Source organism: Canis aureus, chromosome 16 (genome assembly GCF_053574225.1).
Source record: "Canis aureus isolate CA01 chromosome 16, VMU_Caureus_v.1.0, whole genome shotgun sequence".
In the NCBI taxonomy this organism is placed as follows: domain Eukaryota; kingdom Metazoa; phylum Chordata; class Mammalia; order Carnivora; family Canidae; genus Canis; species Canis aureus.
In genome coordinates, this window is record NC_135626.1 from 28340004 (window position 1) to 28353620 (window position 13617).

Below are 13617 nucleotides of genomic sequence, written 5' to 3' on the forward strand. Positions count from 1 at the left end.
AGTCCCACATCAGACTTCCTGCATGGAGCCTGCTTCTCCCTCTGCTTGTGTCTCTGCCTCTCTCTCTCTCTCTCTCTCTCTCTCTCACTCTGTGTGTGTGTATGTGTGTGTCTCATGAATAAATAAATAAAATATTTTAAAAAATTCAAGAAAATGGTTTCATTGGGGGAGGAATGAATGAATGTGAGGAAGAGGACCCTGTGGGTAGGTATCAGTTACTGGTAACTTCTATTTCTTGAATCAAGTAGTCTTTATGGGAGCTTTCATAATGCTATAATGATTTATAACTCACATGCACTTTACACATAATCTTTTTTGTAACAATTATTACACTACACTGAAAATGGAAAGAGGAAATACTCTGAACGTTCATTAGATTTTCAAATTTGAAAATAAAAAGCCTCGAAAAAAGACTGAAAGAAAAAAACTAGTTACATGGTTTGCCCGATGTTATATCACATGATTTTTATATTTGATTCTTACAATAAATGTGTTAGGTTTGGAGGTCAGATAATAATTTAAGCAAGTTCATTGAAGAAGAAGTCATGAGGCCAAGTGCTTCATCCCAGGTCATCATCAATTTGGTAAGTGATGGGTTAGGGCTCTCATTTAAAGATTAACCTTGAAATCTTGTACTGTTTCCAACAATCCAGACTCACACCAAAACAGAGTATTGGAAAATAGATAGGCAGTAGATAGCTCTTATGGAGGAATGGTGTCATCATAACCGGGAACCATCCACCAGGAAGGCAGAAATTAGAGTGTGGTTTTCCAGAAAGCTTCCATGAGATTACATCTTATTGTCATAGAAGAGCTCAAATCATCCATCATGAATAAAAATAAGAACATTTTCTTGCAGACATGCCCCTGAATCTATGTTCACTCTCTGTTCTCTGTTTCACTCTTGGGCATGTTGCATGGCCCTCCCACCCTCCCCAGGCCCCCCTCACTGACTGAGGAATTGCCACCAAACACTCCCAAAACACTACCTATCCGATGAGAGAAGAAATGTCAGGCAGAATGATAACAATGACAATAATCCTTACCTAGGTTCTATGTAAGGTTTATAAAATATTCGTACACATTTTTTTGGAATCTTGTAACAAGTCTGTGAGATTGTTGGGACAGATATTGCTTCATGCCAGTCCTGTGCAGAGGAATCCACAAGTTCAAGAGAGGCCAGGTGGCCTCTCCGAGGTCACCAGTCTGGTGACAAATGGGCCAGGGGCTCCCAGTTTAGGGCTAAGTCTTCAAAGGCCTGTGCTTTCTCTAACATGTTTGGACATAGACCAAAAGTGGCTGGGAAAACACGTAAACTAGAACTGCTCTCACTGGGGATATACCTTTCTTGTAAGGGGAAACCATCCACCAAGGAGAAAAGAAGGGTGGCTTTCTGGAGCCATGAGAACTTCTCACTGTAGCAGGAGTTTTAGAACTCCAGCATAAACCTTAGCCACCAAACAGGACTTGTTCCTTTTTCCGAAGAATCAGAGTAAGGTGCTTAGTTTCAGAACTCAGTCACTTCTGTGATGACCTCCACAACGTATCCACAAGCTGTGAAGACAGCAGGAACAGTAGCTCTCCCTCCATTTCACAAATGGAAAAGCAAGCCAGGGAGAAGTGACCTACTCATTGTCCAAGATCCCTTTTACAAAGCAGCCGGCGCCTCCCTAGTCTCCTCACTGCTGCCTGCACCTCCTGGTTCCTCAGCGTGTAGATCATGGGGTTGAGCATGGGGGTCATGACCGTGTGGCTGATGGACACAGCCTTGTCCATGGAGAAGGGGGTGAAGGGCCGAGCATAGAGGTAAATGCTTGGAATGAAAACCATAGACACAACGACGATGTGGGTGGTACAGGTGGAAGCTGCCTTCCTCCTCGCCTGCCCAGAGTGGGACCTCAGCATCACCAGGATGACAGAGTAGGAGGTCAGGAGGAGAAAGAACCAGATGATATCCAACAGCCCACTGTTGGAGATCATTAGGAACTCCAGAAGGGACGTGTCAGTACAGGCAAGTCTCAGCACTTGTGGGACATCGCAGTAGAAGTTATCCAGGATGTTGGGGCCACAGAAAGGTAGCGGGAGCATCAGAGCCAGTTGGGCAATGGAATGCACAAAACCTACCATCCAGGCTGTCACTACCAGCTGGACACAGAGCTGAGTGTTCATGATGGTGACATAGTGGAGGGGCCGGGAGATGGCAACGAGGCGGTCATAGGCCATCACAGAGAGGAAGAAGACCATGGCACCTCCCAGAAAGTGAAAGAAGAAGATCTGGGCCATGCAGCCCTGGTAGGAGATGGTCTTCTTCTCAGAGAGAAAGTCCACCAGCATCTTTGGGGCAGTGACAGAGGAGAAACAGAGGTCCAGCACAGCCAGATTTCGGAGCAGAAAGTACATGGGTGTGTGGAGTCGGGTGTCTGAGGTCACCGTGACCATGATGAGGAGGTTTCCCACGACAGTGGTGGTGTAGACAAACAAGAACACCAGAAACAGGAAAAGCTGGAGCTCTCGAGTCTGGGAGAACCCCAAGAAGACAAATTCTGATACCCACGTGAGGTTCTCTGGCTCCATGGCATCTTGTCCATATACCTAAAGAAACTGAACCACAGGCATTGATGCATGAAGTCGCTTTTAGTGCTAGGGACTCAAACCGAGTTTCCAGGCCTAGATGATGGATCCTCTTGTGCAGACCATATCACCAGGTGCTGATTAATTGGGCTTACCTTGGACAATTTACAAGTTGGTGCTGTAATATACATTCATGAGATATCTTAAAGCCATCCGGAGCCACATGCAACCTGTCTTTCAAAGATTACATGGGATATTTGGGTGGGGAGACAGTTGGAGTTCAACATACCAGCAGTCAAGTTCAGGGTTTCTACTTCCTTGAGATCTGACCTTGATTAAACTACTTAATTTCTCTGAGCCTCAGTTTCCACGTCTGTAAGATAGGAATAAAAACATTTCTTTATAGAACCATTTAGGAGATGAAATAAAATGACACATCAAGTTCCTAGAACAGCCTGGAAATAAATCATTCTGGCAATCACTTCTTCTGGATATTCCCCTCCTCTAAAGACATCCTCCCTTCTACTAGTCTCAAATAAATTTTTCTAATAACCAGTTTTCAATCAATATTTAATACGTCTTCCTGTTAATGAGCTTTTCCTGTGACTATGTTTTTCCTCCACAATTTAACTGAAAGCTCCCAGAGGCAGAGACATGGATCTTTATTTTGCCCCCTCCTCCTGCTCTGCCCTGTGCCCATCTTTGTGGATAGTCAACGTTCCAAAAGCAGGTAGTGTTCACTGCTGTGTGGAGGAGGAACTGTGGGGTGCAGCCCCTTACCTCCTGAGGCCTGAAATATATGGATGTGTGCTGAGACAAGAGAGAGTCTCTGGATTAAGAAATAGATGATGGATATTGCATGATGGGGACTCAGAGAGCTCTACTGAGAGGAAACAAGAAGTTTAGAAGATGTTACTGGTGTAAAGGGAGAAGATGAAGGAAGATGTTGAGATAGGAGCAATAGGAACAGACAAAGGAATCGAGGCAGGAGAGGAAGAGGATGGGAGAGGGAAGAAGAGAGCAGGTGAAGGAAGGGAAAATGGTTGCAGTGGGGAAGGAGAGGGAATGGGGCAAAACTGGAGAAGGAGGTGGAGGGGAAGAGGTAAGGGGTGTGGGGTTCGGGCTAGGGGCCTCTCCCACTCCTCCTGCCCTGTCTCAGTCCCATCCTCTCTCATGAGCTTTCTGCAGTCTAGATAGATTAAAGGTCATGTTAATCTCATTCTTTGGCTTCCATTTGCTTCCAATGACTGTTTAGTGCCCCTAGATTAAAACTCAAACTCTTCCATGCTGCTCAACATGCTTTGTGCATTTGTACAGAGTTGAAACACATGCTTACATATGTGCATGCAACTCCCTCTCAGCGAGTCACACAAGGCTATAAAATATAGCCTTCACCTACCTTTGTATCCCTGTCACCCAGGAACTGATTGCCATTTAAGAAATTCATAGCTTCTCATATGTGCCATAAACTCGTTTTTTTCTGTAGCCTTGGTAATGAGTTCTGTTTCCTGAAATGCCTTTTACTACCTTCTCACCCTACAAGGACTGGGATATCACCTGCTCTGTGACTCCTCCCCCATCTCTTGCATGCAGAATTAATCTCTTTCTCTGGGTGCCAACAAGGTTTTATAAATAGCTCCCTTAGAGCATTTTTCCCTTTCTTCTCTTGTCCCTCTCTCTTAACTAGAGTGTAAATTCGGTGACTCAATAGCTTCAGCACCTAGAACAGAAATGCTGATTTAGCAGTTGCTCCAAACATGTTTGCTAACCAATGGATTAGTAATAGGTAATTCTGTGACCTTGTTTTCTGGGTCTAGGTGGGGATTTTGTGGTGTATTTCCTCACACTCTGCTCTCAGCACCCTCCGTTCCTGCTTGGTTGTTAAAAGCCTGGGTTTTCGGGGATCCCTGGGTGGCTCAGTGGTTTGGTGCTTGCCTTTGGCCCAGGGTGCGATCCTGGAGTCCCAGGATCGAGTCCCAGGATCGAGTCCCACATCGGGCTCCCGGCATGGAGCCTGCTTCTCTCTCCTCCTGTGTCTCTGCCTCTCTCTCTCTCTGTCTATCATAAATAAATAAATAAACAAACAAACAAATAAATAAATCTTAAAAAAAAAAAAAAGCCTGGATTTTCACATGCAACCTGAGGCATCTGTTTTCAATGTCACATTTCCCCTGAATTCCTTCCTGAGACTCTCTTCATAGTTCAGACTTACTACCATCCAGTCTATGTCACTTGTTTATGTTTATTCTCCCCTACGTTCCAGTAAGTGTTTTGGGTCCTTCTGGCAGCTGATTTATCTACAAGGAAGAAAACCTTGGTGTCTTACCTTCCTCCAGCCCAGAACCAAAGAATGGCTTCAGGTCTCACATAATCTTGAAGAGCCTTTTCCTGCAGCATCAGTTCCCTGGCCACTGCCCACAGATCACCTATGACGGCAGGGGTGACCCTAGGGAAAGAGGGCATATCCTTGGGGACACACTATTGGACTGGGCTCACCTCTGGAAGCAGAGCTAGGGTGATTCCACACCCACCCCCCCACCATCACTGATTCCCCCTGGAGGCCAGGGAACAATGGGAGTTGTTAAAAGAGTTTCTAAATGTCTCAAAAACATATACTCTCTGAGAGGTCTTCCTTGGGGGCCAAAGTACCAAGGACATTGAAAACTTTAGAGATTTGCAGGATGTAGGATTCTAAGACCATGATCCGAAAGCACAAGAGTCTCTTCCAAGGAAACAGACTCTGAGAGTTTTAGACAAACCCATTTATTAGATCAGTGACTCTTACCCTTAAAAGAATCACCTGGAGAGCTTAAGACAGTGTGTCCCCAGCCCCAGACTTTCTCATTCAGTTGGGCTATAATAGGGCCAAAAATTTGCATTTGGAACAAGTTCTCAGATAATTCTGTTGCTCCTGTTCCTGGGCTACACATTTAGCACCGCTGACTGTTTTCTCTCTCTCTCTCTCTCTCTCTCTCTCTCTCTCTCTCATGCGCATGTGCAGAATATTCAAGCTAACATTTCTTCCTTTTTTCTTCTCCTTTCCTCCTCCTTCTTCTCTTTCTTCCTCCTTCTGCTTTTAAACTTAATTGATCTTTATTTAGGGAAAGTCGTATGTGGGAAAATGTTTCTATACTACAATGGAAACTCATGAAAAATCTTGTCCTTGGGGCAGCCTGGGGGCGGGGGGGGGGGGCTCAGTGGTTTAGCGCCACTTTCAGTCCAGGTGTGATCCTGGAGACCCAGGTTGGAGTCCCACGTCAGGGTCCCTGCATGGAGCCTGCTTCTCCCTCTGCCCGTGTCTCTGCCTCTCTCTTGTGTCTCTCATGAATAAATAAAATCTTAAAAAAAAAAAAATCTTGTCTTTTATTTTACCAACCAGAACCACAGTGTTGATTTACCAACTGTATCCAGGTCTACTCATACTATTTATAAAATGGTAGAATTTTTTTAAATTGTAATTAAATTCAATTAATTATAACATAGTGTACTATAAATTTCTGAGGTAGAGTTTAGTGATTCATCAGGTGTGTATAACACCCAGTACTCATTACATCAAGTGCGCTCCTTAATGCCCATCACCCAGTTACCCCATCTTCCAACCCACCCCCCTTTAGCAACCCTCAGTTGGTTTCCTATAGTTAGGAGTCTCATATGGTTTGTCTCCCTTTCTGCTTTTATCTTATTTTATTTTTACCTCCCTTCTTCTATGATCCTCTGTTTTGTTTCTTAAACTCCACACATGAGTGAAATCATATAATTGTCTTTCTCTGATGGACTTATCTCCCTTGACATATTACCCTCTAGTTCCATCTATGTTGTTGCCAATGGTAAGATTTCAGTTTTTCAGTTTTATATGCCATTGCATATAAAATGCTAGCGTTTTATATGTGAACTATTACTGATTCTAGCACACTGATTGCTACAAGAAACTCTTAAAATGTCTCCTTATGAGAAAGCGATCAAAACCAAAATTCACTGCCACTGTAAGCTTGATGTGTTGTAAAATCTGATTTTTTAAGTCTCTTTGATCTACATAGCATTTCCAGGTTGGTCTATATTCTTGCATTGGACATGTTTACAGTTGGCCTAATAGGGTATCTCTGGCAGATAAGAATACAATGTGAAGATTTTCCACATACAGGAAATGTAGATTAAAAGAGAAACCAACCACTAACTCTTGTTTAGAACTTCAGTCCAATTTAAAATTTAATCACTTGAAACCAAGTGGTCTGGATTGATTCTGGGGAAAGGGACAGGGCTTGTACATTTTGTTGATGATCATGTGGCTGATTTTTGAGTTCTGATTCTGACTTAGCTTTCACTAAGAGAAAACTGAGATATTTCAGTTAATGTATTTCCCCTGTCAAGACACTTGTGGGTCTGTAGAATGTCCACCAAACCTCATCTGTTCACTGCATCCACTGGCCAACATAATGAATTCCCAACACCAGAATGGCAGGAAAGGAGTAATCATGCTAAAGACCCAGTCATGGAAAACTGAACTGAGAAAATGATTTCCCCATGTACCATATATCTAAGAAAATAAATATTTGTCAGGCTTAACTGTTGTTACCACCTCAAACTTGTATGGATGCAAGATAAATCTGGAAGGAACTTCATCTATATTCTCATTAAGGGTGCCTAGCATCACTGATAGTAATAATTCTCCTGTTATGATGGCTGGTTTCATATGTCAACTTGATGAGTCTATAGTTCCCAGTTATTCAACCAAACACTAATCTAAGTGTTGCCATGAAGGTACTTCACACTTGTGACTGCTACCTAATCAGTTGATTTTAAGTAAAAGAGAATTTCCTACATAACCTGGATGTGCGTGAGTCGGTGACTTAAAAAGCCTTGAGGGCAAGACTGAGGTTTCCTTGAAGAAGGTGACATTCTGGATTGTGGCTTCAGAGCCCCTGCCTGCCCTTCCTGATGCCTGTCCTATGCACTTCTACTGGCTCAGGGGTCAGTCTCACAATCATGTAGGCCAATTCCTTGTAATAAATCTCTTAATATATTCATATTATCTGGTTATGCAACTGGTTCTGTTGCTCTGGTGGAACTCTGACCGATACACCACCTTGTATGGATCAAATGTAAAACTAACTCCTAGGCAGGGCTAATTGAGGTCTTCTCCTCCTCATACCTCAGTCATCCCTGAACTTGATCATAAATGCAACTGGAATGGCAAGATTTGCAGATTAATGAGGCTAAGACATGGAGTATTCTCTGAGCCAGAATCAAACTATCACTGAGCATAACGTATAAAGAAGTTGAATTACTATGTTGTACACCTGAAAGTAATGTACCGTTGTGTGTCAGCTGAGTATAATTACACTCAAACAAAATATCGTTTTAACCTGCTACTACTGAAATAACGTACAGCCTTCCATCAACAACTTCTGAGAGCGCTGTTTTCACTAATCCTATATAAATAAAATGACAAAAGACCATTACTTGACTAGACCTGATTGTTTAGACCCTAAAGAACCAGATGACTATCTCTTTTATTTAGATTATTTATTTACTTATTCATGAGAGACAGAATGAGAGAGAGAGAGAGAGAGAGAGGCAGAGACACAGGTAGAGGGAGAAGCAGGCTCCATGCAGGGAGCCCAACGTGGGACTCCATCTTGGGTCTCCAGGATCAGGCCCTGGGCTGAAGGTGGCGCTAAACCACTGAGCCACTCAGGCTGCCCTAACTATCTTGATTTAACTTAAAAGTGTTGTTGAGAAGATTTCAACTTATACTACGAAGCTCAAGTAATCAAAACAATATGGTACTGGCACAGAAATAGACACAAACACCAAAGGAATAGAATAGAAAACCCAGAAGTGAATCCACAATTATATGGCCAATTAATCTTTAACAAAGCAGGAAAGAATATCCAATGGGAAAAACAAGTGTCTTCAACAAATGGTCTTGGGAAAACTGGACAGCTACATGCAAAAGAATGAAGCTGGACCACTTTCTTACACTATACACAAAATTAACTGGAAGTGGATTAAAGACCTAAATGTGAGATCTGAAACCATAAAAATCCTAGAAGAGAGTATAGGCAGTAATGTCTCTCCAGCAGCCATAGAAACATTTTTTGTGGAAATGTCTCCTGAGGCAAGGGAAATAAGAGCAAAAATGAAATATGGGACCACATCAAAATAAAAACCTTCTGCAGAGTAAAAGAAACAATCAACAACACAGATAACCTGCTGAAATGCAGAAGATATTTGCAAATGACATACCCAACAGAGTTAGTATTCAAAAGATATAAGGAACTTCTACAACTCAACAGCAGAAAACAAGAAATCCAATTTAAATCCAGGGGTACCTGGGTGGCTCAGTCAGATAAGGGTCTGCCTTCAATTCAGATCACGATCTGGGGTCTTGGGATTGAACCCAACATCAGGCTCTCCACTTAGCAGAGTCTGCTTCTCTCTTTCTCTCTCTCTCCTTATGTTTGCTCTTTCTAAATTAATTAATTAATTAATTAATTTTAAAAATCTTTTTTTAAAAAAAGGGAGTGAGGTGCTTAGGTGGCTCAGTCAGTTGAGCATCTGCCTTTGGCTCAAGTCATGATTTCAGCATCCTGGGGTTGACCCCAAGTCAGGCTCCCTGTCATCAGTGAGTTGCTTCTCCCTCTTCCTCTCCCTCTGTGATCTCCCTCTCTCTCTCAATTAAATTTTAAAAAAATTTTAATGGGCAGAAGACATGAACATACACTTCTCCAAAGAAGACATCCAGAAGGCCAAAAGACATGAGAAAACACTCAAGTTACTCATCATCAGGAAAATGTAAATCAAAACCACAATGAGACATAACCTCACACCTGTCAGAAAGGTTAAACTCAAAAACACAGGAAATAACAAGTCCTGAAGAGGATGTGGAGAAAATGGAATCCTCAAGCACTTGGTGGGAATGCTAACTGATGAAGTCACTGTGGAAAACAGTATGGAGATACCTCAAAAAATTAAAAACAAAAGTACTCCATGATCCAGTATTGCACTACTCTATATTTACCCAAAGAATAGGAAAACATTAATTTGAAAGGATATATGCACCCATAGGTTTACTGAGTCATTATTTACAATAGCCCAATTATGGAAACAGTCCAAGAGTCCATTGATAGATGAATGGATAAAGAAAATGTGATATATGTACACAATGGAATATTAGTCATATAAAAGAATGAAATTTTGCCATTTGCAACAACATACTAGAGAGTATAATGCTAAGTGATATAAGTCAGAGAAAGACAAGTATCATATGATTTCACTCATATGTGGAATTTAGGAAACAAAACAAATAAAGGGAAAAAAGAGACAAACCAGATAATGAGCCAACATAGGGGAGGTAGTTGGGGGATAGGTGAACTAGGTAAAGGACTTTTTTAAAGATCTTATTTATTTATTCATGAGAGACACACAGAGAGAGGCAGAGACATAGGCAGAGGCAGAAGCAGGTTCCCTGTGGGGATCCCAATGTGGGACTCGATCCCAAGACCCCAGGATCACGACTTAAGCCAAAGGTAGACACTCAACCATTGAGCCATCCAGGCACCCCTAGGTGAAGGAAGTTAAGAGTACACTTACCTTGATGAGGACTGAGTAATACATGGAATTATTGAATCACTATATTTTACATGTGAAACCAATTTAACACTGTATATGAATGATACTGGAAATGAAATTTAAGAGAAAGTATTGATGGGAAGTAAAAAATAATTATAAATGGGAATGGGTGGAGGAACTAACATTAATTGAATGCCTACTATATGCCAAGTCCTGTGCTGGATGTTTTCCATTTACCCCACTGACCCACACAACACTGTGAGCAATTATGTAAATTTTATAGCTAAAGAAGTAGAAATTCAATGATGTCCAAGAGGAACACAACTAACAAGAGCTGGAGCCCAGATTGAGAGCCTTGGCCACAAATCCTGTTAGTGTCTCACTATACAATTAAAGACAGCATCAGAACGTGGGGAATGTTTTTAATTTAAACTATTTTATGAACAACTTTTTTTTTTTTTTTGAGATTCATTCATTTACTTTAGAGAGAGGGGGGCGGAGAGGGAGAGGGAAAGCCCATGAGTGGGTGGATCAGCTGAGGGAGAGAATCTTCAAGAAGACTCCCTGCTGAGCACGGAGCCTGACCTGAGGCTAATCCCAGGACTCCTGAGATTATGTCCCTGGCCAAAACCAAGAGTTGGATGTCCAATCAACTGAGCCACACATGTACCCCATGAACAACTTATTTTAAACTTTTTCTGTACAGCCTTTGTCATGAAAGACATTGCACTAACCCATTTAAGGTTAATAAATTTGGATCTGAATCACATTTATATCATAAACATAGCATAGCCTCAGTAAGAGATGTCTTAAATTCTTAGGTCTACAGCTGTGTCCTTCTAAAGGAGGTATTTCTCAACAAATTCAGTTCAGAGGGCAGCCCTGGTGGCTCAGCGGTTTAGCGCCGCCTTCAGCCCAGGACCTGATCCTGGGGACCCCAGATCAATTCCCACATCAGGCTCCCTGCATGGGGTCTGCTTCTCCCTCTGCTTGTGTCTCTGCCTCTCTCTCTCTCTCTCTCTCTCTCTCTCCGTGTCTCTCATGAATAAATAAATAAAGTCTTTAAAAAAAATTCAGTTCAGAATTGAGTATCTCATGTTGTGAGACCACATGTTAAGATACATCTGAGGAAATGTCTCCCATTTCTCTCCTTTAAGTCAATGTTATAGATTATAATTAGCATTTCTATGCTTCCTTCCATCCTTAGAATTGATATTCTGGATCACATAAGTAAAATTTTCATAAATTAAAAAAGGGACTCAAGATAATTTTAAAAAAAATTAAACCAGTAAGTGACTTCTGGTCATTCTGTCATTTACAAATGGAGTCAATAGATTTAAAGGGCACAAGAAAATTGACAACCACCAGTGAATGCAAAGACATAGCTGAGTAACGTTACAGAACTCCAAAGATAAAGAAAGAAGACTAAAAGCAGAAAGCAGAAAAGATTGTGATTGTTCCAGAGGTAAGATGAAATTGTTCTCCAGTCACCACAGATATTCACCCATAGCTGAGGAACTCTCTAGGTTTTCCTTTGTGTTTGTGGGAGACCTTGAGTTTCACATCCCACCCATAGCCCTTGTCTCTAAACTTGAAGTCAGAGGATCCAAGTCCCAGCCAAGCTCTGCCACATACTTGCAGGTCACCATTAAGTAAGTCACTTCTCTCTGAGTTTTCTCATTTGTTAAAGTGTTTAACATAAAATAATATAACCACTGTCCATTTTATGAGGATGAGATAAAAGTGAGAAGCGCCTGACACAGTACCTGACACGGGAGTAGGTCCATAGAAATATCGATTTAATCTCAAATGTCACACTCTATAAAGACTTCTTTCCACTTTTCACATAGTAAAACAAAGGTTTAGAGGCAGGGCTTGTCATTTAAAGCCAAGATATTTTAAGTCCACTCTCTGTTACATACCATGAGGCGCTTGCCTAATCTCTTCATGGCTGCCTGCATCTCCTGATTCCTCAGGGTATAGATCATGGGGTTGAGCATGGGGGTCATAACTGTGTAGCTGATGGACACAGCCTTGTCCATGGGGAAAGGAGTGAAGGGCCGGGAGTAGATATAGATACAGGGAATGAAGATCATAGACACCACAATGATGTGAGTGGTACATGTGGAAGCTGCCTTCTTCTTGGCTTGCCCTGAGTGGGACCTCAGCATCACCAGGATGACTGTGTAAGATATCAGAAGGAGAAGGAACCAGATGAGAACTAACATCCCACTGTTGGAGATCATGAGGAACTCCAGAAGGGAGGTATCAGTACAGGCGAGTCTCAGCAGTTGTGGGACATCACAGTAGAAGTTATCCAGGATGTTGGGGCCACAAAAAGGTAACGGGAGCATCAGAGCAAGCTGGACAATGGAGTGAACAAATCCCCCTACCCAAGCAGCCACCACCAGCCCCACACACAATCGAGGGTTCATGATGGTGACATAGTGGAGGGGCCGGGAGATGGCTATGTAGCGGTCATAGGCCATTACTGAAAGGAAGAAGACAGTCCCACCACCCAAGAGGTGAAAGAAGAAGATCTGGGCCATGCAGCCCTGGTAGGAGATGGTCCGGACCTCATGAAAGAAGTCCACCAGCATCTTTGGAGAAGTGACTGTGGAATAGCAGAGATCTATGACAGCCAGATTTCGGAGCAGAAAATACATGGGCGTGTGGAGCCGAGAATCAGAAGTCACTGTAACTATGATAAGGATGTTTCCCACAATGGTGGTGACATAGACAAATAAGAACACCAGGAACAGGAATTTCTGGAGCTCCTGGGTCTGTGAAAATCCTAAAAGGACAAACTGGAACACTTGTGTGATGTTCTGTGCTTCCATGTGATCTTCACCACATGCCTAAAGAATAATCATGCAAAGCAAAAAAAGTCATGAAAATTCCATCATTTTCCTTTGGAGAGTCAGGAATAAGTTAACCAAGGTCATTGTTAAATATATTCCAAGATGCAGCTTAGGAGAACCTTCCATGGAGATAAATACATTTTCAAGGCTCTCACAGACTTCTTTCCTTAACCACACCCTACATTGTATCACAGGCGTTTATTTATAAGTCTTTCCCCCTTTGTATCCCTCTGTCCTTGTCCACAGGTTTCATGTCTGATTCATACCTGAGGTGCCCAACATAGTGCCCTGTGAAATACAGGTTCCACAAATATGGTAGAATTAAAAAAAAAACAATTAATAAACATGTCATCAAGTACACGTGACCACAAATATCAGCATCATCTCAAAAATCTTGAGAGGATATAGAGACTAATGATTTTAGATAAACAAATAGATGCTTCTTCATGGCAAAGGTTTGACTAGCTGCATATGATTCATTGCCGAAGGAAGAGAGGTGTGGATGAGAAGAAATTGTCATGCCCTAATTTGGAACCAGATGTAAAGCCAACAAGCAGATGATCTTGGCTGAAGGTGGGATGATTAGTACTTCTCAGACTTTTCTACATAAATA

The 13617-nt window shown here is 42.1% G+C and overlaps 2 protein-coding genes across 2 annotated transcripts; both read right to left on the reverse strand.

Annotated features, from left to right (window-relative positions):
- Positions 1-1417: 1417 nt before the first annotated feature.
- Positions 1418-2574, reverse strand: LOC144285294 (olfactory receptor 4D2-like). The gene has a single exon (XM_077850436.1). The coding sequence runs from the start codon at positions 2572-2574 to the stop codon at positions 1630-1632; it is 945 nt and encodes a 314-aa protein (XP_077706562.1). The 3' UTR covers positions 1418-1629.
- Positions 2575-12041: 9467 nt separating this feature from the next.
- Positions 12042-12983, reverse strand: LOC144285295 (olfactory receptor 4D1). The gene has a single exon (XM_077850437.1). The coding sequence runs from the start codon at positions 12981-12983 to the stop codon at positions 12042-12044; it is 942 nt and encodes a 313-aa protein (XP_077706563.1).
- Between the last annotated feature and the right edge of the window lie 634 nt (positions 12984-13617).

Coding starts and splice junctions, on each gene's coding strand:
- LOC144285294 (XM_077850436.1), bottom strand. CDS start 2,574: ATGGAGCCAGAGAACCTCACGTGGGTATCAGAATTTGTCTTCTTGGGG.
- LOC144285295 (XM_077850437.1), bottom strand. CDS start 12,983: ATGGAAGCACAGAACATCACACAAGTGTTCCAGTTTGTCCTTTTAGGA.